The sequence below is a fragment of the Melozone crissalis genome, unplaced genomic scaffold (genome assembly GCF_028551555.1).
Source record: "Melozone crissalis strain CALT ecotype California unplaced genomic scaffold, PUWL_Pcris_2 ptg000019l_1, whole genome shotgun sequence".
Classification (NCBI taxonomy): domain Eukaryota; kingdom Metazoa; phylum Chordata; class Aves; order Passeriformes; family Passerellidae; genus Melozone; species Melozone crissalis.
The window spans coordinates 27733129-27761109 of NW_026535797.1; the positions used below are offsets into that span (position 1 = coordinate 27733129).

At 38.5% G+C, this 27981-nt stretch overlaps 1 protein-coding gene across 1 annotated transcript in view; it reads left to right on the forward strand.

Annotated features, from left to right (window-relative positions):
• Window positions 1-27981, forward strand: part of GRID1 (glutamate ionotropic receptor delta type subunit 1) — a 483165-nt gene that overhangs the window by 428378 nt on the left and 26806 nt on the right. Inside the window, exons 9-13 of the mRNA XM_054277149.1 lie at window positions 4136-4237; window positions 5588-5785; window positions 7709-8033; window positions 9507-9645; window positions 27713-27908. Of these exons, the coding sequence (XP_054133124.1) occupies window positions 4136-4237; window positions 5588-5785; window positions 7709-8033; window positions 9507-9645; window positions 27713-27908 (960 nt within the window). The remainder of the gene's footprint in view (window positions 1-4135; window positions 4238-5587; window positions 5786-7708; window positions 8034-9506; window positions 9646-27712; window positions 27909-27981) is intronic.

Genomic DNA, 27981 nt, shown 5'->3' on the forward strand with positions numbered 1-27981 from the left:
TCAAATTGTGAGTCCTACTACTACCTTGTTGTGAATGGCAGAAAATTCTGTAGATACTGCTATACTTAATTTGAAAAGGAATTGTGGACTTAAATGTTTTAAATTAAATTTAAATTTGTTTCAGGATTAAAGTGAAACTCCTTTTATTCCTTAGAATTTTAACAGAGAAGTGACCAATTTACTCCATTTATTTAATGGCCCACTGCCTTATTTCATATTTGTCTCCTGTAAACATTAATTTTCTTCTTTATGTGTTGTTACCAGATTCACTTAAAATCTGTATTTTAGCTGTATTGCTAGGCTTGCAAAGGGAATGAGGCGCCAATGTGTAAAATACACATACATGGTAGAAGGACATCTTACTTGACATAAACTCTATTGACTTCAAGGTTAAGAAACAAGTTGTCATTGAAGTGAAATCTGAGTCTAACTTTAATCTAAAAGCATTTTTAGATTGTGAGTGCCATAGATTAATTTATTTAACTCCGTGGATAGAACAGCTTTTGTGTTCACAGAAGGTATGCTCTGGTTGATATGGAGGTGTCTGTCTTGTGGTGTGAGAACTGCCTGCCTTGCACTCTTTTCACTTTCCTGTTTCTTAGAAGTTTTTTGGATTTCAAGTAAGTGGTCCCCAAATTTACTTTCTTTGAATTGTGTAACCTTAACTCCAACAAAGTTACCCAAGTTTTTGGGTTGTGGTAAAATAGAAGATGTATACTCTGGATAAACTGTAACCATTTCAAACATTAATATGCATCTGCTGAGAATTATCTTTTTTATTTCTTATGTGAATCATGTTTGGTCTTCCTAAGCAAAACAATTTTTCATGGCAAGGGTTTGGCACATCCAGCATATGGGGTACACAGATAAAGGAAATCAAAGAACCCTCGGATGGTGTCATACTTAAAATTATGTTAGATAGCAGTGACATGCATTATTTGGACATTATTGTTATTGTAAACTAAAATAGTGTAGATAATCACGTTCAGTACTGTGATAGACACACTGAACACTTTATTTGCTAATGTCTGTTTTCAACCGTATTTACTAGGAGTTTGTGATAATTTGCATCTCCATTTGGTTGGGCCTGTGACAGACATTTGTTTTGCTTGTGTTTTGAGTAAGTGTCTTTGTTTCATCCTGCGTTTCTTGTGGAGGGTGAAAACAATGTAAAAATTGTTCTTTTCTCTCTCCAAACCCTTCCTCACAGTTCTAGTTGAAAATGCAGTAAATATTGACTAAAATTGGAAGCATGTTTTGAGTCAGAATTTTCCAATAAATTACCTTTTTGTCTGAATTCTACATTTGTTTCCTCTGGATAGCTTTTACTGTATGGTTTAGCTTCTGCTGTATGGCTAGAACAAGAGGATTCCAGCAACAGGACTGTTTCAGAAGGAAAAGCTAGGAAGCTTTAAGTTGATAATCTTTCATAAAGTAGCTGATTTCAAAGCTTGAACTCACATAACCAGGTAACTTGAGAATCAAAAAATCCCACCCAGACTGCCATTAAATACATGTTTCAGAGACCATTGATTTTTTTTTTAAACACATCCTGCAAGTGCTGATTCTGCAAGCAGTTGTTTCTCATAATCAGATATAAAAGCTCTTTATCTCCTATCAGCTGATGGCTGTGGTATAACCTTTGGCTTCAGACTTCTGGTAGGAAATTTGTACATATTTCTACAAAGAATGAAACTCTAATGGCCTTAACAGCAGTACTCATGGTGTGTAACCATGCTGGAAATTAGCTTCTCAGGCACTGATCTTGACAGGTCAGCTGTCACAAATTGATATGCATATCTGTAAATACATCACTCCTATAAACAACATTCTGTCTGCAAGAAGTGGAAGATAAAATTGGCACAGTTCTTAACAAATTAAGTGTTCCAAAGCACAAGGATACACAGGGAAAATCCCTTCTGGAAATGATTTTCCATATGTTCCATTTATGATTTTTATCTCTATAGTTTGCTTTTAAGAGGCTGAAAAGTTTGTACTCTGGAGTACTGTTCTGAAACAAAATATGCTCTTTCTCCTTGCACTTACCCCTGCTGCATAGGATAAGGATCTTTGTCTTCTTCTTTTGAAAAAAAAAAAAAAATCCATGGGTTTACATTGTCTTATCTCCAGTATTTTTTGGAACTCTTTGAGGTAGTGCAGAATATGAAACAGAGTATTTGCGAAGTCTAGGGCCCTTTTATGAAATCAGATTTTGAAAGGTGCATATGTAGGAGAAAAAATTGATGTGTCAGTCCACCAGTGATGAAGTTATAACTTGAATGTGTTACATTTCCCATATTTAATGAATATTAAATCATCACCTGTAGATTTTTCAAGATGTTTTGTCAAAAATCTTGATCATATGCCAAGGACAAACGAAGGAGATTTAAACAGTAAGCTTTCTTTACAGATTTGAGACACAAGAGATGCTATACACACCTACACTCATCTTTGAAGTCTGTTGAGCCATCTTGAGTTATGTCAAAGCAAAGATATGTCCATTTGGTTTGGCAGTAGCAAGGGCTGAAGAACATCTGGAAATATTTCAGAGCAAGCATCTAAATTCAAATTCAAAAGATACCATGGCTACAGTTATTTATCTGCCTGTGTTGCTGCAGACTCTTGATGTGCAGACACTCCTCTGTCACTCCAAACTGCCATCACAGGAGGAGAGTGTTCAATCTGAGATGTTTTAGCTTCCAGGAGTGTCATTAGAAAGCTGAAAATTATTCATACATTCTCCTCCTCCACCCTCCAGGTAATCTGGATAAAAGGAGGTTTACCTTAAGTCTTTCCTCTCCTGCATCTCAGCTTTCCTGATACAGCGACTGGAATAATTTTCATCAGTTGTGATAGCTGCTGAATATTCACTGAATGTCTTGTTCTTTTCTAGTTCCCTGTTTATCAGTTTAATGCAACAAACCAGAAATAAAACTGCACAGATCTCTTCCATCACATGTTATTTGTTGATTTGATTTGTGAGGCTTTAGGATAAAACTGAAGTCATAGAAATAAATCATGTAAGACATCTAGCCATAGGCATTTTCAGCGAAATAAGTTCTTTCCAAGAAGATTTTGACTTGTTACATGAAAATTAGCTTCTGGCAGGAGGAATCCATATTTCACAGATCTTGGACTGTGTTTAATTTCTACAGGGCATGCCTTCAGCTAACAACACTGCTTCCAAATATGTGAGCATAGTATTGGTGTTTAAGAGTACAGCTAGAAAAAAAAAGAAAACAGTTTCTACTTGATACTATTTATGTCTCTTTTGAACAAAATGACACTGCGGATTCTGTTTGAAGGCAAAAGGAGTCTGACTGCTGCTGCTGCTCAGGAGCATATTTAGTTTGAATAATCCAAAGGTCACTAAAAATTGACTTTTCTATTTAATCTGTTCTATTGAATTGGACTGTATTTCTCTTCAGAAAATGCATTAAAATTAATTTTTAAAATTATACATTTAATTGAAAAATAAAATATTTAGATGTAATGTTCCAGGGAGATATCCTGAAAACATGCATGTGGTTCATCTGGTAGATATGAGATACTTGTTCACCAGGAGCCTGGGAGCTCCAGAGGCTGTAATTGTTTTAGAGATCAGGTAGAAGTAGGACCAGAACAGAGAAAACAGGACTTGAGACAGGAGCTGAAGAAAATGTGAGTTCAGACAGTTTGACACCGTAGAACCTGTGTCAAGAATTTATGACTGTAGGTGAGCTAAAACACTATGGAAAAAAAGGTTGGTCTTTGATAAACATAGGATATTAGAAAATAGGGATCTGAGCAGAGAGGGAAATCTGGGACAGTGCAAGCAGAGGTAATCCTGAGGACCCTCAAACAATATAAACTTACTGAGGAGAAATGTAATGTCAGAGTGAACTAAGTGAAATGATATGATAAATACTACAGATAATAGAGCATTTATATTGCACCCATCAATGAACATACATTCAGGCAAGGCACGTGTTGATGTCTGTTCTCTGAATCACGCTCATTCTGATTGAGAAAGGCACACACCTCTCAGCCTCCCTCTATCAGTTGTGGATTTGGTCAAGCTGCTGTTGAACAGTTTGTAAATGCTGAAGGATCCGTGCCTGGCAGTGCCTCAGACTCTTGGTGCTTTCTGTTCCAGCTGGCGACGTGGGACTCTGAGAAGGGCCTGAACGGCAGCCTCCAAGAGCGGCGGCTGGGCAACGACCTGCAGGGAGTGACACTCAAAGTGGTGACTGTCTTGGTATGATCCTTTCTGAGCTCAGGAAAATAATGCTCAAAATAAAAAGGATCTGACTGAATATTTTGGGCACTTCCCGCAGTGTTTTCCCCTATCATTTTCAGTTCTGTATTTCTGGATGATTTGTTACATAACAAGGAAGACAGATGATGGCCCTTTATTATTTTTTGTGAAGCTGTGCACTGTCAGTGATACAGAGCATTTGTTTGTTTGCTTATGCTGTTTTTCTGCATTGTAATTCCTGCCAGGCATAGAACCAGCATAGGGCCTGAGTGCACAGTGGTACATTCCAGATACCATCCTTGAGCTTGGATAAGCAGTTTTCAGCATTTCATGGATTTTAAGATCAGATGGGCCAATTATGATAATCTAATCTTGGCTCTTGTACACTGCAGGCTGTAAAATTTAATCAAGTGTTTCCTGCATCAAGCTCATAAATTCCCATTGAGATAAACTATATCTTTTAGAAAGGTGTCATCTTTTCAAAAAAATCATTATGCTTTTGGGACTACTGTCTGTTAAACTCTGGAGTGGTAGAGAGCTCCTGTCAGCCAAGTGCTACATTAGGGGCAAATTAGGACTTGAATGCATTCCTGGCTAAGATATTGTAGTCTACAGATTGCAGGATATGATGGCTTTTTTTGTTGTTTTCAATTCGTTTTTTCTGAAATGTGGTAGAAATAGGCAGTACCTCAGAGTACATATGTACATGAAGGCACTCCCTGTAGCCCCCAATTTGCTTTCCTCAATTTATGCTGTAGTTGGTGTGAGAGGTGAGCAGATCCCTTCTGTGACAGTGCCGGGCTACCAAGGCAGCCAACTGCAGTGGCTGTGCCAACGAAATCCCTGGGGTCTGCAGGAGAGCAGGACACCTGTCCCCAGCAGAAACCATACCACAAAATGCTGCATTTCCTTGGTCCCAAAATAGACTTTGTAAATTAAAATACTCCAGAAACCAGTACCCACGAAGGTTATTCTTTGAGTTCTCAAAATGTTAAACGTTCGGAAAATTGCAGCGGTTTTAGTTTGTGTTTTAGTATGTGCCCTGGATAAAAGATGAGGCTTTGTCTATAAAAGATGGCTTTCTGAATCTGGGGTTGATTTTATTCTGGAGTCTCTGCTTCTTCTCATGAGCTATGGAGAAACCAAGGCTAGGGATAGGACTCAAGTGCTGAGGCAGTGGTGTCTGATTGGGAAGGTTCACAGTATCCCAATTTTTGCTTCAGAATGTTATGGGTGTCTCAAAATCTGTGCCAAGTTTTCCAGAATTAACTCAGAAAACACCCTTTTGCTTAGAGAAGTAAACAAAAAATCTTGTTTCAAGTGTCAGTTAAAATATTGTTTTGTTCTCAGGAAGAGCCTTTTGTGATGGTGGCAGAGAACATCCTTGGGCAGCCAAAACGATATAAAGGATTTTCCATCGATGTCCTGGATGCACTGGCCAAGAATCTGGGATTCAAGTATGAGATATATCAAGCTCCTGATGGAAAGTATGGACACCAGCTCCAAAACAGCTCCTGGAATGGCATGATTGGAGAACTCATTAACAAGGTACACAGAGAAGAAGCTGCATTTAAAAAAATTGCAGGAGAATGAATTAGGATGAAGGCAGCAGTGCAGAATGCTTCTGAGCTATGGATGGTTTGAGTGTGACATAAACTACAATTTAAGACTCTGTATGCAGGATAGGAACTAGAGAGTCTCTTGTTTTATTTGCTTCCAGCTGCTCTCAACATAAATTCTATTGGTGTAAATATGCGTGTTTACATTACTATAAGAATAGAGGTCATTTGTGTGTGTGTGAGGGAATGACTATAGAAAATAAAGAAAAAAGTAAGGTATTCTCCTTAAAATATTAACTACTAGTGTTTTATTTTTTGTCATTTTGTCTTTGAAAGTTGTTTGTAGATGGGACTTTCTGTCATTTTGTGATGATATGTTTAATAAAGACCAATGAGTAATGACAATGAATTTGACTCCCAAACAGGAAAAGTAGCCCCAGGATAGGGGATCAGAATTTAAACTGGTCTCAAGAGTATTCAGTCATTTAAAACTGACAGGACCAAATTTCTTAATTACAGTATTGCAAATCAAGGAGTAAGTTAATTGAAATCTATTTAAGTAAATGGGTAGAGTTTGTAGGTTGGAATCTCCCAGAGAATAAAAGGAGTGTATTTTGTTCATGTTCTTGCAACCTCGTGTGGGACAAGCATTAATCAAGAAGAAGAATCAAAGGAATTAATATTCCATGTTGCTGCTTTTTGTAGAAAAGGTTACTCTCTTTCAGTGGAGCTTATTACTGAAAGTGAAAGCTTTCTCATTATCTTGTAAATAGGTGGCTCAGTATCTGTAAGGAGATGTTTAGGAAGAAATAGAAGCAATTAAAGCTATGCAAACATGTGTGTGATAATGGGATGTTCTTGGTTGGTGCTAGGGAGCAAAAAGAATGTTCAACTTATTTTGCATTGACATAAACTGTTTGAATTTAATGGATTTAAAAATAAGGTAAGAACTCCTGTTAAATTTCTTTGGAAATTGCTTTCTTTGAAGCAATAAAATATCTATTATGCTATTTTTAAATGGTATTTCTGCTACCATTTGTTCCACAGACTCCAAAGGGTTTTAAAACAAACCTCCCTCTTCTAATATTTGCTTTACATTCCCAACACAATTAGAGATAGAAAACTGAATGTATATTCTGAGGGTTTTTTTGAAGAGGCCTCTTTTTATTAAGACAGAAAATATTGAAAATCTAATTGGAGCTCCTCAGAAGCTTTGGGAATCTTATTTATTAATTCCTATCTTACCCTTCATCAAGTGTGCATACTCTTTAAGGATTACCTGCATGCAAAACCAGCTTGTTTTAAATATTGAAGCCAAAGGAGTTTCAGGAGTAAAGTTGCCTTTGTGCATTTTTCCTGTTATGAGCTTTTTCCATCACTTTATTCATTTTAAAAAACAAACAAAATCTTCTCCTCAGTTTTCCTATGAAATCTCTTCATGAATATGGAAAGTTGGCAATTCTGCAGGGAGAAAAACAAACATTAGCTCTTCCTACCCTGCTAACAAATACACAAGCTAAATAAATGGTGTTTCTTTCTTTATTGCTTACATTGCTCTGGGTTAGTATGGTTAGGAGTTTTAGGCCTTCTTTGGGAAACAAATGAGGGATAAAGGTTAAATAAGCTACCCTTCCTCCAGAGAGGAGTCAGGATCATGCTTCTCGTTCAAGAGAACCTTGATGGGTTATGTTTCATTACTCTTCTTTGGGCCAGTGCAATTAACTAATGTTTAAATGGTGAAAGTTATTCTAGTTTTATTTTTAGGGAATTTATATGAGTGCATCTAAATGTTTTAAGTTACAGAAGGAGGAGCATGGAGTCACTTGGCTCTTAGAAAGTTTCTCCTTAAGGCTCCTGCTGACCAAACTCCAGGTGGCAGGGAGCGATGTGACGTGCTGCGTTTGTCTTGCAGAGAGCAGACCTGGCCATCTCAGCCATCACCATAACGCCCGAGCGGGAGAGCGTGGTGGACTTCAGCAAGCGCTACATGGACTATTCCGTGGGCATCTTAATCAAGAAGCCCGAGGAGAAGATCAACATCTTCTCCCTCTTCGCTCCTTTCGACTTCGCGGTGTGGGCCTGCATTGCAGCGGCCATCCCCATCGTGGGTGTGCTGATCTTCGTGCTGAACCGCATCCAGGCAGTGCGGGCGCAGGGCGCGGCGCAGCCCAGCCCCTCCGTGTCCTCCACCCTGCACAGCGCCATCTGGGTCGTGTACGGAGCCTTCGTGCAGCAAGGTACTCACCGGCAGCCACGGGCAGCTCAGCCCTGCCCATAGTGCGCTAAAGGTGCAGCAGAATGGGCAGGTATTATGTTTTATTAGCCCGGATGAGCAAAAGAGGGAAAAGTAGGCAAGTTTGGGGTTTTATGTCTTTTTTTATGTCTTTTCTGTCTCTCAGTATGTCCAGAAAAACCACTAACAGGGTTTTCTTCTTTGGGAAAATTGTTACGCTGGAAGTGAACTGCAGAGCTGCTTGGTGCAGAATTGCAGCACTTCTTCAGCCCTGAAACTAGCACCTTTTTAATTGTTTAATGTATAAATGAAAATAGAAATGTGTCAGTTCATGCAACCTGCTGTATCCACCAGAGCAGTGAAGTGCATTTTGATGAAAAAAGGGCATTTTGATGAAAAAATGTATGACTTAAAAATACATTTTATTTTGACTTTGAAATACATTTTGTATGACTTAGAAATACATTTTTGTTCAAAAACATATGTTTTTGAACTCACGTGAGATAGTTCGTCTCTTGGTTCATTGAACTGAGTGTGTAACTAACTTTTCACTCAGGAATGTCTAGGCATAGCACAAATCCTACTGTATTCAGTAGGACTGCTGCCATTAAAAAAGTCATTTTGTAACTAATTGTTTACAAAATCTGCCCACACAGTTTTTATGCCATATCTGGAATGTTAGTTGTATTCTTGGAAGGCAAGTGTTATTGAATGCTGAAATATGGGTAAAGTTAACTTTTTTCCTACATTTTTTTCATTGTGGTTGCAAGCTTTAAAGCTTCAGCTGGAAAATCCATCCTATTGCAATGAAACTTGGTCCCTCATCTCATTAAGGTGGCAGCCTTGATGGGTTTAAGTGCAGTAAAATATAATCAGCACAAACATGTGCTGAAGTAAGTAGAACCAGCTCTATGGTGAGGTTTAGTCTCCAATGATACTCAAGCATAACTGTGCTTGAAGACTGCTGGAAAGAAATCTTATGATTTGAAGTCTTGTAAAGGGTAACAAGTAATGACACTAATGCTTCAGTCTTTGCAGATTTAAATACAGCAAAGATAGCACACAAACCATTAGGCAGTTCTGTGGGGCTTTTGTTCCATTTCTGAAAGGGTAATTGAAAACAGAATATTACTGTAATCTGAACACTGTAATGATTTAATTCCTGCATATTAGTTGTGCTTCACCATTCAACTCTATTTAGAACATTTTTCATGTTCTTTAGATTTGATCCTCAATAATTCTCAAGGGAAATATTTTGAAAGATGATTTTCTAGAACACTGTCTCGGGCAAGAGGTAGACTGGAAAAAATACTTGTGAATTATCAGCCTTAACAGAAGCAGTGCTTTTCCCACAGTGAAAGGGCAGACTGGAGGGGAAGCAGAGAGGAACTCAAGGAAGTTCAACATACGTGGCCACACAGAGGGTGATTGCAAATGGAAGCTGCTGAGAGACCCTCATTTCTCTGTTTATTTGTAGGGGGCGAGTCCACTGTCAATTCTGTGGCGATGCGCATTGTCATGGGAAGCTGGTGGCTCTTCACCCTTATTGTGTGCTCTTCCTACACAGCGAATTTAGCAGCATTTCTCACAGTATCAAGGATGGATAATCCCATAAGGTAAGAGCCTCTTCTTAACACGAAGCTGGAAACCTGGATTTCACAGGAAGGTATTATCCATTTCAGTGCTCATTCTTGCAAGAAAGAGATAACTCTAATAAAATACTCTGCTTATTTGCAGTGAATGTTTTTCTCTCCTCTCCCCCTCTTCACCTTCACTCCAACAGCCTTCAAGCAGTTCTGATGGAGGGGACAAGGGCACTTTAGTTCTGTATTTTTCCAGAAGAGAGGTCTCTCATGTCCTGTTGGTTGTTTGGTTGCAATTTGTGTGTGTGTAACTTGGGGGTTTTTTCTGCAAATTTAAAGGTCAAAGCTTTTCAATTTTTTTCTCACAAAATGTGGACAAAATTTCCACCTTCACACTGATGTGAAGTACTGGGAGGGCCGTTGAAATTTCACACTCAGTGCTGACAAGGTTAGAGCCTGATATCTCATGTTTGATGCGGTAGTGATGGAGTGGAGCAGTAGCAGGGCTCTTCTTCCAGAAAGTGCTGAGCCAAGGATTTCGAGTGTTAGAGGGTGGCACAGTTAAGCTGCTACTCTTATTTGGGATTGCATTGGGAAGACAGACACTGAATGTTTGTGTTCTCTTCCTGAAACAAAAGAATTGTCACTGAGGTGAGGCTGGCTCTTGTGGTTTCTGCACAGAAGAACATAAGTCCATTTCTTCTAAACATGAGTTCAACAGAATTTCCAATTTTTAGCTTGCCAGTGTTCATTTGCAGATAATGTAATGCTTTGTTTGGATATATCATCAACATCATCATCACCTTAACAGGCTTTGGTTTTAAATTCACTTTCTGTTAGTTTGGCCATAATAAATGGGTCTTAACAGTAACACAAATAAGTACTCCAAGTAATTTCTGGAAATACCATGAGAAACTATGTAGAATAAAACTATCCATGTATGATGACTGGATGTACTGGAAAGAAGGTTAAGCTCAGTGAATAAATTGCTCTTGAAAAGCAAGACACAAATGGCTATCCAGAAAGCTTGACTAATGATACTCTTAAAAATGTCTGAAGGTTCTATTTCTTTCACTGCAGAAGAAATTTTCTGTTTGGTCTAATCAGTACTTTCTAAAACTCAGCAAAGTTCAGAGGAGGACAAAATTTGCAGTGTAATTACATGAGGAATCTCTGAAAAAAAAAAGAGGTTTAAGAGCCGAACTATGGATTTTTAGAGGAGGCCTTTGAGTATGAACTGTTACAACATTTACAAGGGATTTTAAATCCCCTTCTTATTAAAATGAAAGGACATTTCTAAGAACCTTGAGGAGATAAGTTTTTTGGGTAAAGGACCTGCTCAGAATTGTTTCACAAGTATTGAACTCAGGAACCCTTCTACTGCTAGAGATGGCAGCTGGAGAATAGTAATTAAATGCCTTTCTGTACTGAATGGTAGCTGCCAGGTCCCTTTATCACATCCCCTAATACAAGTTGAGGATGTAGAAGTAAGAAAACATCAGCAGTGTATTTCAGGTGCCAGAACGTAAATGCCAAAAGAAATTGAAGTTTCCAGAAGCTTCACTGCCGGTGTTCCACCTACTTGGCTGTAGGGGCAGGGATCTCTAGTGGATGTTGTCAGCCCCAATGTGGATACTTTATATTGCCTGATGTTAAAAGTGGTCCTGGATGCTGTGGTTTAGGTTCCCAAATCATTCCTGAAGTGCCTTGGCCAGAGGAGGTGGGGTAAAGAAATAGTTTTTCTGTTGAACCTTCATCCATCTCTGAGCTATGATTTTCATGTCCCCACTCTTTAGGCAAAAGAGCTTATAAAATAATTTGTCAGATTTAGAACAAGTATTTTTTTTCTGAGAAAGTGAATTACTGCCTTTCATTAATTAATCGTGGCCTTGGGCCTCAGCTCCCCATTCTAGCTGGCTTCACATCATATGATGTGCAGTGAATGTTTCTGCCTAACTCTGCCACTCAGCTTGCCTGCATTCTGTCTTTCATGAATCCAGAAAGGAATACTTATGTGAAATCAATTTTTCCCACCCAAAGAGCCACAATGAGCTAGAGCTGAATATTTGCTCACCAGCTGAGAACTACCAAATCTATCTGTGTACACTTCCATTGTTAAGAGAAAACAGCCCCCATCCTTTTAGTAAATGTCTGCTGTTATCTCTCCCTCCATAGAGGAGTCCTCTGGTGTTCAGTGCTGCTGCCTCCAAATTGTCAGCAGGTGAGAAATAAGTATTATGATGCTGCAGTAGCTGCAGCATAGTTAAGATTTTCATTACAAGACTGATTTTTCTTCCCAAGCCCTCTCTAAAATGCCTAATGGAAATTGTTTCAGTATCAAATTTGGCATGTGTGGTCTATGACTAGTGAAATAGAAGTATGTTTGATTGAATAACTAGGTGTCAATCAACCCAGTGATCACTGCCTCCACAATTTCACTGCAAAACAAGTGTGTCATAGAAATCATAAACAATATTTATTAGAAGGGGCTTGGTGAGACGTTCACTGAAGCGAAGTTGAACTGTTGGAAGGCAGACTTTTAGAATTATCGTGTCAGATGAAAGCCTGCTGATAAGGGAATACTGTTTTTTGGTTTTTATATCTGTCATCGTCAAGTCTCACAAGGCTATTCCACCCTGCTGTGAGTTTCAGAGGCTTCCTGTGGCTCACAGAAAGGTGAAATATCCAGTGTAGGAGAATGGCAGAAAGCAGCTTTGATCTGCCACCTGTATTTGTTTCTGACAGTTACTTTGTAAATCCCAAACAGGATTTTTTTTCCAGGTGTCTAGATCCCAAGTAAGAGACGTGCTTAACTTGGAAAGAAAAACTATTCTTCTCCTTGGGTTTTCTCAGAATGTCAAGGGCCTCATCTCAAGTGTGCTGACAAGAAGAAGCACTGCCTTTCTGGTCTGGAGTGACAGCACATGCTTCCTTGCTCCTTATGTGTCCTGTGTGCCCATCATTCATCCTGGTGTCATGTGGTGGTGGGGTGGGTCCAAACATGGAGTTTGAGACCCACATGACAACCTCCATCCCCTCAGGAGCTCAAAGCTGACAAGAAATTTGGTGTACCTTCCTTGGCTGCTCTCAATTTTTCAGTTGCTAGTGGTTGGTGCTTCTGCTCCCCATTGATCTTTTAATGCTGCTTCTCAATCCCTTTGTCTAAATTGCCTCCTGCACTTCTCATCTTCTCTGTGTCCCACCTCCCAGCCAGGGAACAAAGGCAATGTCATGGTTATCTCAGGATTTCTGTGTGTATAGACATCCATAGGCAGGGCAGTGACACATCAAGCAGATTTCCTGACCCCTTAGGGGCAGAGGAGAGAGATGTTATTTACTTCAATATGAAAAAGGGAAGGCAACTACTGATCGCAACTATTTTGGCGCTCCGGTTAGGAAAATCTGATTCACGTTCTAACTTTGTAAATAATCAATTCTCAATTTTTGTTTTTAATAAGAAATCTAGGCAATGTTTAGAACCTGTGCTAATCCTTGACAAACTTGTTTAAGTTTAAACCCAAATGATTTGCATTTATTATTCTAATATTTGCCTGCAGTACTGTGTGCAGCTGAGGAATCTTCTAATGGGTCAGTCTACCAAGTAAGGCAGAATTATTACATGCGAGTTTGTTCTTTCTTTTGTCTTATTACATTTTCAAACAGCTCTTGGATCTGCTGTCTGACCTTCCATTTGTAATTATGAGTTTAATTAGCAGTGACTTACATTCCAGCTTCATTTCTTGTTAACAAGCAGACTACATGCAGTTCAATAGCTGCACAGATATTCTGAAGTTCAGGTTTAGGAGAGCTTGTCTGACAAGAGGCTAAGAATCATGCAAGAAAAATAGGACATGGAAAAGGTACTCTATTTTCAAATGCAAAAGAGTTTAAATTTTTCATCAAATTGATCGTTAAATTTGTACATGCTATGGATGCCTTGAGAGTCATCCATACTCTATGCATTCATCAACTGCATACAAATGCATAATTTTTCTGTTTTAAGATCTCAGCTGTTGTTTCATGATTTCAGATTTACTTATTTGTATTTAATCCCCCTATTTCTTGTGTTTTGATGACAGCTGAAGATTTAGAGCAGCTTATTTGGGGTGATAGGCCAGCACTTGGAAGAGCTGGGTGCAAATTCTTTTTCTACCACAAGCTCTGTTTGATCTTGGCAAGCTTAGCTTCCTCTCTGTCTTGTTTGTCTTTCTGTATAACACAGTAGTAATATTTTCTTAAATGGCATATTGTCAGTTTAGCTGTTTTAAAGATGATGGCCATATTATAGTAGCACTGCAGGTATCAAAAAAAGATGTATTTTCTGGGTTGCATACAAAGCAGAAACAATCTCAAAATATTTTATAATAAAATGAGAAAAGTACTTGGAAGATGCCAGCCAGAGGGAAATGAACAAACATTTCATCCACTGTAGTTAAGTGGATTTGATAGGGTTGGTGGCAAGAACCTCACCAGAATCCCTCAGAATTCACAGCAATTTTGTCTTGAAATTCCTCATGTTTGAAAACAGCCTTTCTCTTGTTAATATCAGATGTGTCTTTTTAAATATTTCATTGGATTTTCTTTTGTTATGTTTAATTTGTACTGTGTTTTGCAATGTCTGTGCAGCACCTCAGGCATGTTGGCAGGAGGCATGTAGGAATAAGCATGATAAAAAATAATTATTGTGATTATCATTAAAGGCCTGTGAGGAAAAGCTTCAATCATTAAATAACTAGATTAAGTCCTTCCATAAAAATAAAGGCTAAGAAAGAATATAAGAAAGATGCAAGAACTCAGAACTTTTTTTTCTTTCCAGAACATTCCCTCTCTGGAGCACAGGGGTGAAATTTCCTGGGAAAAGCTCTGTGCAGCAGGGCTGCAGTGCTCAGGGGCAGAGCTCGCCAGCATTTGCCTTCAGGCTCTGTTGAGGACAAGGCTCTGGGCTGCTGCCAGTGCTCCAGCTCCCATTGTTTGTCTTTTCATTTCACTCCTATTGATGGTGCTGCCCAGTGGGTGCTGCCTGGAAAGCCACAGAGTCTGGAGCCTTTTGAAAAGCTTTCTGAATGTTGGCATATGCCACTCAAACATGGTTTAAAATGGATCCTAATTACTCCTCTAATTGAACAAGCAGGCAAGCATCTAAGTGCAAATATTTCCCAGGGACATTTTTCTGAGAAAAATGAGAATGCACAGCTGAAAATCAAGCTTGCATTCCATCTTTCCAGTTGCCATTAAAAAATGTGGTTTAGATTGGAGATCAATGGCAAACCAAGAGATTTGTGATTCCACACCTCTCCAACTTGACTTTTGAGAGACCTATATCATAGCATCTCTTCATTTGTTCTGGTTACTGAGAAGTTCTGTGGCTGAGGTGGGTTGAAGCATTAAAATTCAGATGCATGCACAGTTTAGAGAAGAAAATGATTTGGATATAACATTAGCAAAATCTACCATCTGTGCAGGTAATAAAATCTTTATTATTTTTTTTCTTTTGCTTTGAAAGGAGAAAAATCTCGCAAGAGTAGCAGCCCTCAGGACAGCCCATCAAAATGTACAAGGATTGGTTTAATCTGATATTTGGTACTCTTTGGCTCGGACAGAGTCACCTTTTGGGTCAGATTGTCTCACATTTATATAGGTTATTCCCCTGCTGTCCACAGAGGAGCTGTTTGCTTTCTGCATGCATTCAATCCCTCTGGCCCCTGACTTCACCTTCCTTGTTGTACGATGAGGTTTCTTTTTATTACATGGATAGCACCTATGACTTATTTTGTCAGGTTGTGTTTTCTGTGTTACTCCTAAGGGATAAACAATACATAACACAGTAATAGAAGATTTTTGCTCAATAGGATACTTAGATTTCTATTATTTTTTTCTCTAAAGAAGCTGATTTAATGTCTTATATGAACTGATAATAGCATCTAATATAGCAGGATATTAAAAAAGCAAAATAATTATTACTATAGCAAATCAAACAGAAAGGGCCTTAAAGCTTCAGACAACTCCTAACAGCTCAATCCATCATCTCTAAAGACAAAAACAGAGGAAGAAGAAAAACTCCATTGAGAATTCTCTTTTGGAAATAATTCTGTGTCTCAACCATTAAAGAGGTTGGCCAGTGGGGGGGGTTTTCCACATTTTCAGGCAGATATCTTAATGACATTGTGAAGTGAAGCAGCTGCCTGCAAACCAAGCCAAACCAAAACCCCTGTAAAATAATGTGTATTTTATATCATTTATCTGTTCTGGTCAGGGCCATCAGTGTAACAGTGGGCCCTATTATAAAAGCCTTGCAGGTTCTGTTAGAGGATAATATAGTGAATATTACTGCATAGCTTTCCAAATTGCCTGAAGGTCTCTCTGAGAGCATTCCTGAAGCCAGAACAAATAAATTGTATTCACAAAACTACCAATAGTTAGTAAACACTTAATCACAGTAAGCTCATTCCTGAAAAACCATGAGATTAAATTGAAGGTCACTATTCTCACTTATAAGAAGGAGAAGTTGTACCTGTTTTTGTAATTTTTGTCACTTCAGACAGGGCATGCATAGGCGTCCAACTCTGCTAATCTCATGAAATTTTTTGAGAACTGCTTCATTTGTTCATGTAAAAAACCTGTCTTCTCACCTTGCACAATTTCTCACCAACATTCCCATATGATCAGTGTTTCTGTCATGTTTGTACCATGATTGTTCAGTGTTACATTTTCTCACCCACCTAACAGCAAAGGCAGTTTTCCCATCTTCTGCTCTGGACACTGGAACTTCAGTCAAGGGCTGACGCAAATAGCTTTCTGCAGTGACAAATCATGCAAACTGAATTTATTGGTGTTGTGAGGAGGATTTATATTTGCTTCTTGATTCTTTTTATCTTGTGCATTTGCACAATTTCCATACATTTATAGTATGTATGGTTAGCTAGTCCAATGGCTGCACTACTCTTTAAAATTTAAATTATTTTGGTTTTCTAGGTCCTGGAAGAGCTCTTGCAGAAGCTCTTGCAGTTTCTTATAATTTCTTTAATAGTTCCTCATGTTGTGATAGTTTGTATCTGTCTTTGATATGGTATCTTTCAGGAATTGCCAGCCCTTCTGTATCCTTTATCCTTTAAAGCAACACCCCAAGAGATTTTCTTCTCTAGTTCATGATGTTTGTTGAGTCTCATCTTTTGAAATGTAGTATTTTTATATTGTTAATCTTGTTTGGGTTTTTCTTCTGCCTCAGGATATTAAACTCCAAAATCTTGCAAACACTTTTAATCTGGATGCTTTTCTCTTTGACATTTCCATTTAAATCTATCAGATCTAAAATAGCCACTCCCCTCATAAATGTCTCCATGACAGAAGGGCATTCATTCTCACACTGGACACTCTTAGCACCTTCACGGATGTATAGGATGATATTTCATCTACTGAAAAAAAAGTTGTTCCAATGCATTCTAAAATATTTATCGACCATCTTGCCATGAAGTGGAAATCTGCAAACTTGCCATTTAAAGAAAGGCTTTAAAAATTGAGTATCTTTATAAAGAAATTTAGAAACTATTCCTGATGATGTAAAAACAAACCCGCAAACCAAACCAAAAAAAACAACCCAGCAAAACATTTTTGATCAATGCAGATCATGGTTGTTTAGGGGAGAAAGGAACTTATTTTCCTTGGGAAGTAAGATACTACTGTTTATTACCATGAGGGCTATACTCTCAGTTCTTACTTTGCAAAATATTTTCTGGAAAGAAAAACAACTTTTCTGGAATAGTACTGTGTTGCTAAGAGAAGGGTTGTATATTTTCTTTCCATTTCCTGGACTCATCTGCCTTGCTGAGCAATGTTCTCTTCTTCTGCATGTGTGCTCCTTTACAGTATAATACAGGAGTGTTTCCAGACTCATCTGGAGATGAGGGAGAGAATGGCATTGCCTCAGAAAAGCTGTTTTGATACAGCTGACAAACTTTGTTGCTTTAAAAGAAACGTAATCACAGGCATTGAAGTTGTTTGCCTTCTAAACCATTAAAACCAGCCTGAGAGAATGTGCCACTGATTTAATTTAATTGATTTATGAATAGTCATGTCTATCTAGAAAATAGAAAACCATCAGTCAGAATGGGGTGGTTGTTAAATACTGTGTTTCTTACATATGGCAATAATGCAATTTCCAAGCTCATATTTCAAGGTATATAATTAGGCTGCCCAATAAACTAATTAATCTCAATATTAATGAGCAGCCAGTTGTTTTTGATGTGCTTTTTTGGTGCTTTCTAGTATGAGGTTCAGTATTCAAAGAAACTTGTGTTCAGGGTGAGGGGAAGGAGAGGGCAAAGGGTGAGGTCTCTCTTCCTGGTTGCCTTCCTGTACGTCATTATGAGATGGGAAGTGCACCAGACACTGTGTGCTCAGTCTGAGTCCTCTGAGAAACAGGCATGTGGGCCTGCAGACTTTGAAATATGCATATGTAGTGCATGCACTTTAGACATCAATAATAACTGATGAATGCTATATGTGCTTTCAGTATTAATGAAGAGCCCCATGTTTTGATTTCCCAGGAGTATGCAGCACATGCTCTAGCAATCAAGGTGCCTCTTCAGAGTCCCTCTGTTTTCTTCTCTGCCTTCTGTCAGTAGTGATAGCTTCTGCTGTGCTCCCTGTGGTAAGGGAAGGGTGTGAAGCTGTTTTCCAGACACATTGTACCTTTGGGAGATCTGAATTCATCCAGCCCCTCCACCCCAGCTGTGAGACTGCTGACATGCAGGACTTCTGATAAATCAAAGCTTAATAAAGAGTTGTGTAGGACCTTTCTCCACACTGGGATTTCATGGGCTTTAATGATATCCTAACAGTCATTGTACAAAGTATCACTAACCCCAAGTAAAGGCTTCATAAGCCAGCACCAAGAAGCCAAGCTTATCTGTTGCCCACTCAATTTAATTAAAAAGCTACTCTTTGTCATCTGAGCCCAAAACAGAACAGCAGCATTTTCAGTACTTAGAGCAGCAATGGAAAAGGAAGAAAGCAATTTCTTTCCTCTAGATCTTAATCATTAATCTTCATTAGGATTTTTAGCTTCTGAATGTGAGCTGTAGAAGACATCAGTGTAGCAAACAATTTAAAGTGCATCTGCATTTGTAATAGGTAGTTTGTTGTTTTCATTATAGGTAAAAGCATGTGTCAGTTGCCAGATGTGTTTGATTCAGACAATATGATTTTCATGCCAACTGTATGATATGTTTGATTTAGGTGAAGTGACTAAAACCTGCTCTTGGGACCGAGGTGCTGTTAAACACCAGCTGCATTTTTTATTTTAATTAATAATTTAAGGAGTGGAATAACTTGCTTTAATTAACATGTTAACCCTTTGAGCTACTCAGAGAAAGGCCACAGTGGCAAAGTGATTTAAAAGTAAAGCAAGGAAATACTCAAAGGAAGTCCAAACAGGAGTATTTTTTCCTCCAAACATGCTCTTGACATGTTTTCACCTTTTCTTTGCATTTTTATTTCCTTCTCACTGTTGGATGGAATATGGAGTATGGATCAAGGATCTAGGATTATCCAAATTTTTTAGTAGGACTGATTATTCTGGATTTGCAGGGTGAACAGCAACTGCTCATAGCTGCTCTGAATCCCCTTTCAGACTTTAAACTGAATCTGCCAATGTTGCACAGATGTGCTGTTGTGCCAATCTTTCCTTGATCTGTTCTGAAAATCTGCCCAGTCATGTAGCAGTTTAAATGTGGATCTGAGCATACAAATTAAAGCTCCACACTTTGAAATCCTGCGCCTGCATCTTAAAAGAAACTCTAATTTGTTAGATGCTCTGAGTGTCTCTTTGTCAGTCTGATACTTTTCATTGTTAAACTGCGAACATGGTGGGCAAACTGGGGAATACCTCAAGGTTATTAAGTTTTTAAAAATATGGAAAAATTATGTGGTGAAAAAGGTTCTGTAAACAGCCCTTGTAAATGTAAAGGAAAGACTGCCCTCTGACTTCACTCCCTTAGACATCAGATGCATTCATATGCAATTATAAATGCTCATAATGCAATCATAAATTATCTTTCACATCCAGGGATCACAAACTATGGGGTTCCAGTGGATTCAGCTTTGAGATGCAAATGCTCAGAAACTAATTTCCATTGTTATCACTATTAATGGAATAGTTTATTACACAGTTCTGTGGTTTGGAAAACATTTCAAGCAACACAATCGTAACTTCTACTGTAAGGACCATCATGGTTTTTTTACAATGTGCTAACAATTCAGAAAACATGGGACATCCAGAAAGAAAAAATAAATTACAAATAAGTTAATGAAAAAAATCAGCAATCTAAGTGGCATGCTTTTATTGCCTGGAGGAGGTTTGGAGAGGAGAAGGGTTGGAAGTATAGTTAGAAACACTGGACTGGCAATCAGGAGATGTTTAGCTTATTTCTATCTGTTTAACAGATTTCTTTATGTGCACTGCTGGAGCAGAGCCAACATCAGCTCTAGGCAAAATGGACTTTTAGGATCCAGTGACAAGTCAAGTCTCACTCACACAGATCACTGCAGATGATTGGAGTAGTTGAGGTGGTCCTGAGGGCATAATTTAGAAATAGCAATGGATAGGAATACCCAGAGGTTTAATTTTGTTTACAGAACAACCTGTTTTACTGATTATGATGAGAATCCAGTATGATTTTTGGATCCAAATTTGAGTCTTGTAGCCAGAAATAGTGTTGAAATTTTGAAAATGGGCATGTTTCCTAAATAAACTGCTGGGAGATACTAAGAACTTCTGTGAGCAATGAGACACAGCCTACTTTAGGGGTTTTGTCCTGCATCCTCCACACTTGACTTCAGTGAAAATGCTGCAGATTGTTCTGAGATTGGTAAAAAAAAAAGTGGAATTTCAAGTGCTGATAACAGAATGTATTTCTGCTGCATCTCGGACTCTGAGAAAGTACACATAGCCTCCAAATGTTTTGCCAATACAATGTGTGTAGCTAGTAATTAATTACTACTAAAATCATAAATATGACAGTGTATCATTTGTTAGTGGCTTGACTGTCTTTGCATTTCAATGGGTTTACATTCTGTTTGTTCCCTTCTTTTCAAACTTGAGCATGCAGTAGCTCTGCAGAATAGAGCCCCAGTGAAAACACTCAGTCTGCAGGGAAGTCAGTGCTATGTCAGGAGTTAAGAAAACAGTTTTGTTTATCTTTTCCCTTTACATGAAGGAACAGAGGCTTCTGAAAGTTGTTTGAAAGCAATTAAATCAGTTTGGAGGCTGTATAAGCTGAATGCTTCTGGTGCTTTGTGTAGGTATTATTTGGCCATTTTGTTTTTTTTCATTTTTCTTCCAGTTTGTATTTTTGTCTCCAATCCTGGAACCCTTGAGCATGTGCTTTTTTGTGCATGACTGGTTTCACTGATCTCAGCAGTACTGCTCTATCTATTGATTCTGCTAGGAAGCCTACAAAAGAACTTTCTTTAAGGGCAGTAGAAGGGCTCCTGTTGCTGCACTGGGTGGGTGACAGAAGTGTTGCCATCACACATGGCATGCAGGACGTGTAGCAAACCCCTTCCTCCTGGGGCAGAAATAAAGCTGGCTTTAGCATCCTCTCCCTAGAACTGAATGTTACATTTTACTTTGGTTGCACCTCATTTAGGACAGTAAGTCCCAATCCAATCAGAGTCTCAGAGATAGCACCACACTGGCAGCAGTGACCATTATAAGCACGAAAAAAGCTGCTGCAGTGCCATTACCTGCTGAAGAGTTCAATCACTATTTGTTTTAACTATAGGAAGAGTAGGGGGTTGACATGGCAACGTGTTCTGTGACACATGTCAATTGATTGGTTGTGCCACTGGAGCAAAGTCCCTGCTTCTTTGAAATGCTGTGTAGCAGCTGCTCCTGCCCCACTGGTGAGGACAAGAGCAGACACAGCCCTGACTGTCTGCACTTTGTCTCCTGCTGTGGTTTGGAAAGGTTCAGTCTTGGTGTGAAGGGCTGTAACTCCGCTGATTCTGTGTAGTTGAATGTGTCAATACTTACAACTCCACTTGTAGAGGCTTTTTCTGTTAAAGCTTTTGTTTAAAGTGGATGGTGTTTTTCCTGAAGATCAGATAAAATTAGTTTTATATGAATTATAAAGAAATATATATTTGCTGGTGAAGAACTTGACAAAAAAGTATAACCTAAGCATGCAAGTACTGCTGCTGATCTACTGGACTATCTCTGTTGCTAAAATTAAAATTTTGCTTAGAGTATTTGATGAAGAAACCTGTTGCTCTGCACATCATCACTGCATTGAGACAGAATTAAGAGCATTTAAAGTGACTTGCAGTGAAATGGAACAATGCAGAATTTGATCACGTGGCTATAGAGAAGCTTGCAATTTAAGGCTTGGTTTAAGAGCTCAGTTTTATTATTCATAATTTCAAAGAAAATCACAGATGCTCAAATGAAAATCATGGACCCAGTTGTTTTGAAGAAGTCTAAGGTTATATGAAGTGGAGATAAACTTGTTTTCATTTTAATTCTCTGTACTTAGTCTATGGCCATTCTAAGAATACCTTGAGCAGTTTTATTGGCCCCACTAAGAATAATCTTTAAAGTAGCCCATCTTTTAGTTTTTGTATGTCCAGTTTAACACACACTAATAACTTTCCAATGGAACAAACAAAGAAAATCTACTAAATTATGCATAATACTTTTTTTTTTTAACTTATATTTACTTTTTAGACTTGGAGGTGCTAAAGATAGGTCAATTCTAATGTTACCTCATTGTTCAGCCCTTTATTGTACAGCTGAAGGCTCATGAAATACCAGTTGCCATAGTGTTTATAGACACTAACTACTATTCTCTTCCATTTTAAGTGGGCTTGTGCTTTTTTATCTTGCATTTAGCAGCACAGTGAAGCTCTTCATACAAGTCTCTGAGTCAATGAGACTATCATCCCCTAGTGGTACTTTAGATCCATAGCAGAGGGAATTTTTGGTTTTGTTTTTTTTTTCAGCTCTTCAACCAGTTAAACTGTTCAACTTGGGTAGACCAGCTCTAGAGAATGTCTTTTTGTGAAAGTTTGAACTCAGTTTCTGATGTATGAAGACAAGCTTTACCCTACCCACTCATAAATTTTATTTAAAACTGGAGTTCCAAAGATTGTTCATTTGTGAACAATGGATGGAGGCTCAAATCCTTTGTCTTGTAGTTTCATAAATGGATATAAAAATTAATCAGGACTCAGATCAGGACTGAGGTTCTGAATGGTAAGATGTGCTCATGTAGAGCATCTGCTCATTGTCTGTACCACTGCAGTACCTCTTCAACCTTGATTCAGCTTTGCAGACTCTTTTCTCTTGGGGGACAGCTAGAAATGACAATCTGATCTGGCAAGGCTTGCTTGGCTTCCAAGTTCATCTCTCTGTGGGTGGATTGATGTGATAGCAACAAACACCATTTTCTTATTTGTCCTCATTGACACTGAAAGTTCTGCCTTGGAGGGATGAGTTCTCAGCAATTTTAGGTCTCAAAATTCTGCACTTTTCTGCAGTTCACAGTGGGCAGAATTCTCTTTCAACTCATTGCTTTCCACAGGGTATAACTTTATCCAATAAATCTCCTTTCAGATAGGATTTTATGTTCTAGGTTTCAGCTCATAGGTGTTTCTTAGGCTTACAGTGCTGGTATGAGCTTGTCAAATCAGTTCAGATACATCTGTTTTTACTTTGAAGTTTGCTGGGTTTACTGTTTTCCCACTGCATAAAACACATATTCCCTCTCACATAATTGTGTGGAGAAAACAGTTCTTGTTAAGAACTGCACTTATATTTAATTCTGCAGATGTAATGAATTCTTAACTTTTGGGGCAAAAAAAGTTTAAAAGAAAATAAATTAGCCTCAAGGCATTTAAAGATAGAAATTTAGGACTTGTACTATACATTTTATATATGCATTTTTAAGACTTCATTTAGGCAGAGCAGCTTAAAAAGTCTCATCATCTCTGGCGCACTTTATGGCAGCCATCACCTAGAATATTATGCTGACTTGAGCAAAAATCTCAGGGTCACTACAAAAAAAAATCCTAACTTTATTATTTTTTTTTTTTTAAATGACAGGAACATGTTTTTCTTTTGAAAAATACTTTGATCACATCTGATGATCCAGGTGCGTGCAGCTCAGTTAATTGATCAGCAGTTTCCTCAAAGCACCTGGTGTCAAGTTTAGTCTGTCACTTATTATTTATCCAGAAGTCTTGGACATAGAGCAGCAAGAGAGTAAAATAAACCAATACTGGCAGCATATTTTTAGTCTGTATATCTACAGCTCCACAAGGCTTTTACAAGTAACAAAACATCTCCAAAAAGTGTATTTTAACCAATATTTTTATTCTGGCAATTAGTTCTAGTGGTCTAATCATAAGTGCTAATACTGGTATTGCCTGTCTGTGTCTTCTGCAGCATTTCTTTTATGCCAATGAGTTTCTAACACATGAAACAAGCAGAGAGCCCAGCCTTCAGTTGCTTCTGCATGAAGTAAATGTAATTCCACTGGGAATACATATCAATTGTTGTGTTCATCTAGCGGGCATATATATGGGCATTACATATTTTGGCTAGTAACACAGGTTTTAAAGACAACATTTTTCTTTAGATTGACTGAAAATACATTTACATCCACACAGTGGATGTATTTATGTACAAATTGAAGTTGTGCTCCTGTAACAGTAAGTGAGGGACATTGGCTTTTTCTGCTTTACTGACTTTATCTTTAATCACACTTACAAAGAGCCTTTAATGGCTTGTGGGATCCAATAACTGAGGTGGTGAGGTTAATGGGGCATCTTGTTATGGTGCACATTTTTGTTGCAAATAATTTTGTATATTAAATGCATGAAATCTTTGCCATAGGAAAGTGAGACAAGAATTTGAGTAGCTAAAGGAGATGGGTCCAGCTGATAGCTGGTTGCACAAATAAAGCTTAAGAACAATGACAGCAGCTGCCTTTAGAGAATGACACAACTGTAAGGTACAGCCAGCATCCGAAAAGTAGCAGTGAGTGATTTTGTCTGGCAAAGGCAAATTTGAGGGATTTTAAATAATAGTTTTTAAAACCTACCCTTGTGATAATCTTACTTCACCCTGTAAAAAGTAGGAGATAATTCATCTCCATCCAGTATTGTTTATGCATGTGCCCATGCCCACCATGCTGAAATCTTTTGACCACTTCTCTAGCCATGGATGTGCCGAGCATCACCTCCACTTTCAATGCAGAAATACAGCAGAGATATTTTTTATACAGAGTAAGAACTGTGGCTGAAACCACTCCCTGTTAGGATAATTTCTGAGATAGATTTTTTTGGCTAAGTGGTCCAAAACATCAAACATTGCACTGCAAGAAATCCTTAGGACACACAGTACTCCACATTTTCTGTTCCAAAGAAATGCTGCCAGCTAAGGGGTTACCTTACTCTCACAGCCAGGCCAACTCTGTCCTTCCCTCCCTGCCACCTGTATGCTTGTCTGTTTATTGCAAGCACTTGATTTAAACCCCAGATCTGCTCTCTCTGCCCTTTGATGCTTAGAGAATTGAACAAACTGTGCTGCTCGTAAAGCAACATGTACTGTGCTTTTGTGCAGTACTGATTGTCAATAAAATGTAATTTAGCTAAAATAAAAATACCGATTGTCAATAAAGTGCAATTTAGTTAAAACAAAATGCACATTTCTCAGTAAAAGCTTCCATGGCAATAAATGAAAACAGAAAATACTGATAATATTAAAATTGCAAGTTTAATTTTTTTTAAACTATCCAAACCCTCATGTTCAAACTTTCAAACAGAATAGTGGTATCAGGAGCAGGCATTTGTAAAGTTGTTACCAGTTGACACCTGTGTTAAAGTATGTAAGTTAAACATATTTCTGTGTTTCTTGCTACTCTGCTTCTACCAAACATGCTTTCCTTCACACACCAAAATCTCTGCACTAAATCTGGTGGGAAAGGGTTGCCACAGAAGACCCTCCTGTGCATATTGAGTACCTTTTTTTGCCCTGTAGGCTGAAATGTGTCTTTCAATAGCCAAGTCATCCATTCCTGGAGCTTAAGCAATTCCCTGGGCGATTATGAAACTTACCTTAAAAAATAAAGGCAGAATTAAATGCAGCATGTAATCATGTGGGTCAAGACTGGAGGAAAAATGGTTCCATATGTACAGGAAACATTTAGGGGAGCAGAACAGACCTTTCAGGATCATTAAAAAAGGAAAGAAAATCTGATCAAATTCTCCTATTTTTCATTAGCATTTTGAATTTCCAACAACCTTCAGGGTGTTTGTTTTGTACTTTATCAGTTGCCATATACAGAGCTATGGAAATAACAGGAGGTTTGGGGTTTGGTGGAACTCCTAGAGTTAGCCCAAATCCACAAGTGTGCAATGTATATAGAGAGAAGCTGTTCACACAGTCTTAAAGCTGCTTAACAGCTTAAAATGATAAAAAGTCCTTAACACAATTTAAGAACTTAAACCACTTAAACTGTTTGAAGCAGCTTGTGAGCTCGAAGAGTTTGGGGCAGGGGCTGTGCTGAGAGGAGCCCTTGGAGCTGCAGCCTGGGGACAGGGCTCCCACAGCAGGAGTGCCAGAGAAGGGCACCTTGTGCACCTAAACCTGGGAGGCCTGGGGGTGATGTGGAGGAGAAGAAGGAAGATCTCTCTGTGTATTTTTATGGGGCATTGTGTGTATGCCCAGATTGCTTTGCTTTAAATAGTGTAGCAGGGAATCTTACAGGCATGTGAGGTGACAGCAGTGCCATCTCCCCAGTGAAACAGGGAAGAGGGTGGCAGAAAAATATTGTCCATGACAAGTCTTCAACTGTGGGAAACAGCTTTGGCTCATGGGCCAAGGGAAGGCTCCTCAGGAGCATTGTGAAGAAATCTGCGCAAGCTGCAAGCCAAAATGTTCTGCTTTTGTGGCTCCAGGAGCTGGAGGTTTGGGGAAGATGGCCTTTCAGATCTATTGATCAGGAAGTTTTTGTTTCTGGAAGATTGTTTTTGGGAAAAAGAAATGGGGTGAAGCAGGGAGGGTTGCTTTAGTTTAATTGATGTCAAGCAATGTTGGTTGGTTATATCAGAAGCATGCTATTAATGGGTGAAACCACACATTTATAAAGCATTTTAAAGAAGAGGAAACATTATATAAGAGCTTCAGTTTGGTCCCTGCTGGTGTGTGTAGTCATCAGTGGTCAAATGTGTGTTTGTATGCTCAGATGGTGGCGCAGCATAGAGGTGATACTTGAGGGTGGAGGAAGAAGGTACAGGAATGGGAATGAACCTCTGAGAGAGGGAAAAAATTCAGCCATGATCCTGCTTTTGATGGCAGTGATTTCACCTTAAATGTTTTGAAGCTTGGGCTGGTTTACCTTGATGCAGGCAGTGATTTACACCTTTCAGTGCAGAAAAGGCTGTAAAACAGGAGTGGATTACATTCTGTACAATTTGAAAATAAATTGTGCATTCACAGCCACTCGGGGTGAGGTCCATTTACACTTCCAGAGTTGTATATGATGAGTAAATGAAAGTTAGGCCTCTGTGTGAATGAAAAATGCCTGTTTTACTAGAGGCTGTGAAAAGAGAAAGTGAGAGAGACTTAGTGGAAATTGGAAGCAAGATTTTATTTGTTTGTTTAAAACACTCATATTGATTTGGAGTGAGATGGAACATTGGTATAACTGCAAACTAATTCCACTGAATTCTGCAAGGTATTTCTGTGAAGTTGATGGGGCTGGAAGTTTATACTTATAATCTGAGTTTTTTCTGTGTTCAGGTAAGTCTTTATCACATTATATTCTTGTGCAACCTTGGGGGCATATTTAACATGAATGTTATCAAAAAAAAAATAATCTTCACTGGGGTGAAAAAGAGCTTGGGTGCAGTTATAATCCTATGAGCTCAGTACAATTAAATAATTACTTGGCTTTCCTTTATGATGAGGAATGAAATATGGAAATGTTATTTGCTGAGAGTGCTTTCTGATGGTGACAGACATTGAAAGGAACCATTTAATTAATGAAATCTCGCTAATGTACAACACAGTACTAATTTCTCAATATCACTTCAATTTCAGAACATTTCAGGATCTGTCCAAACAAATGGATATATCTTATGGCACAGTCAGGGACTCAGCAGTGTATGAATACTTTAAAGCAAAAGGGACCAACCCTTTGGAGCAGGATAACACATTTGCTGAACTGTGGAGGACTATCAGTAAGAATAATGGGGCAGATAATTGTGTATCAAACCCTTCTGAAGGCATCAGGAAGGTAAGACTGGATCACAGGGGTTTTCATTTCATTTCTGTGTCAATGTTGTTTCCATGAAGTTAATGTTAAGTCA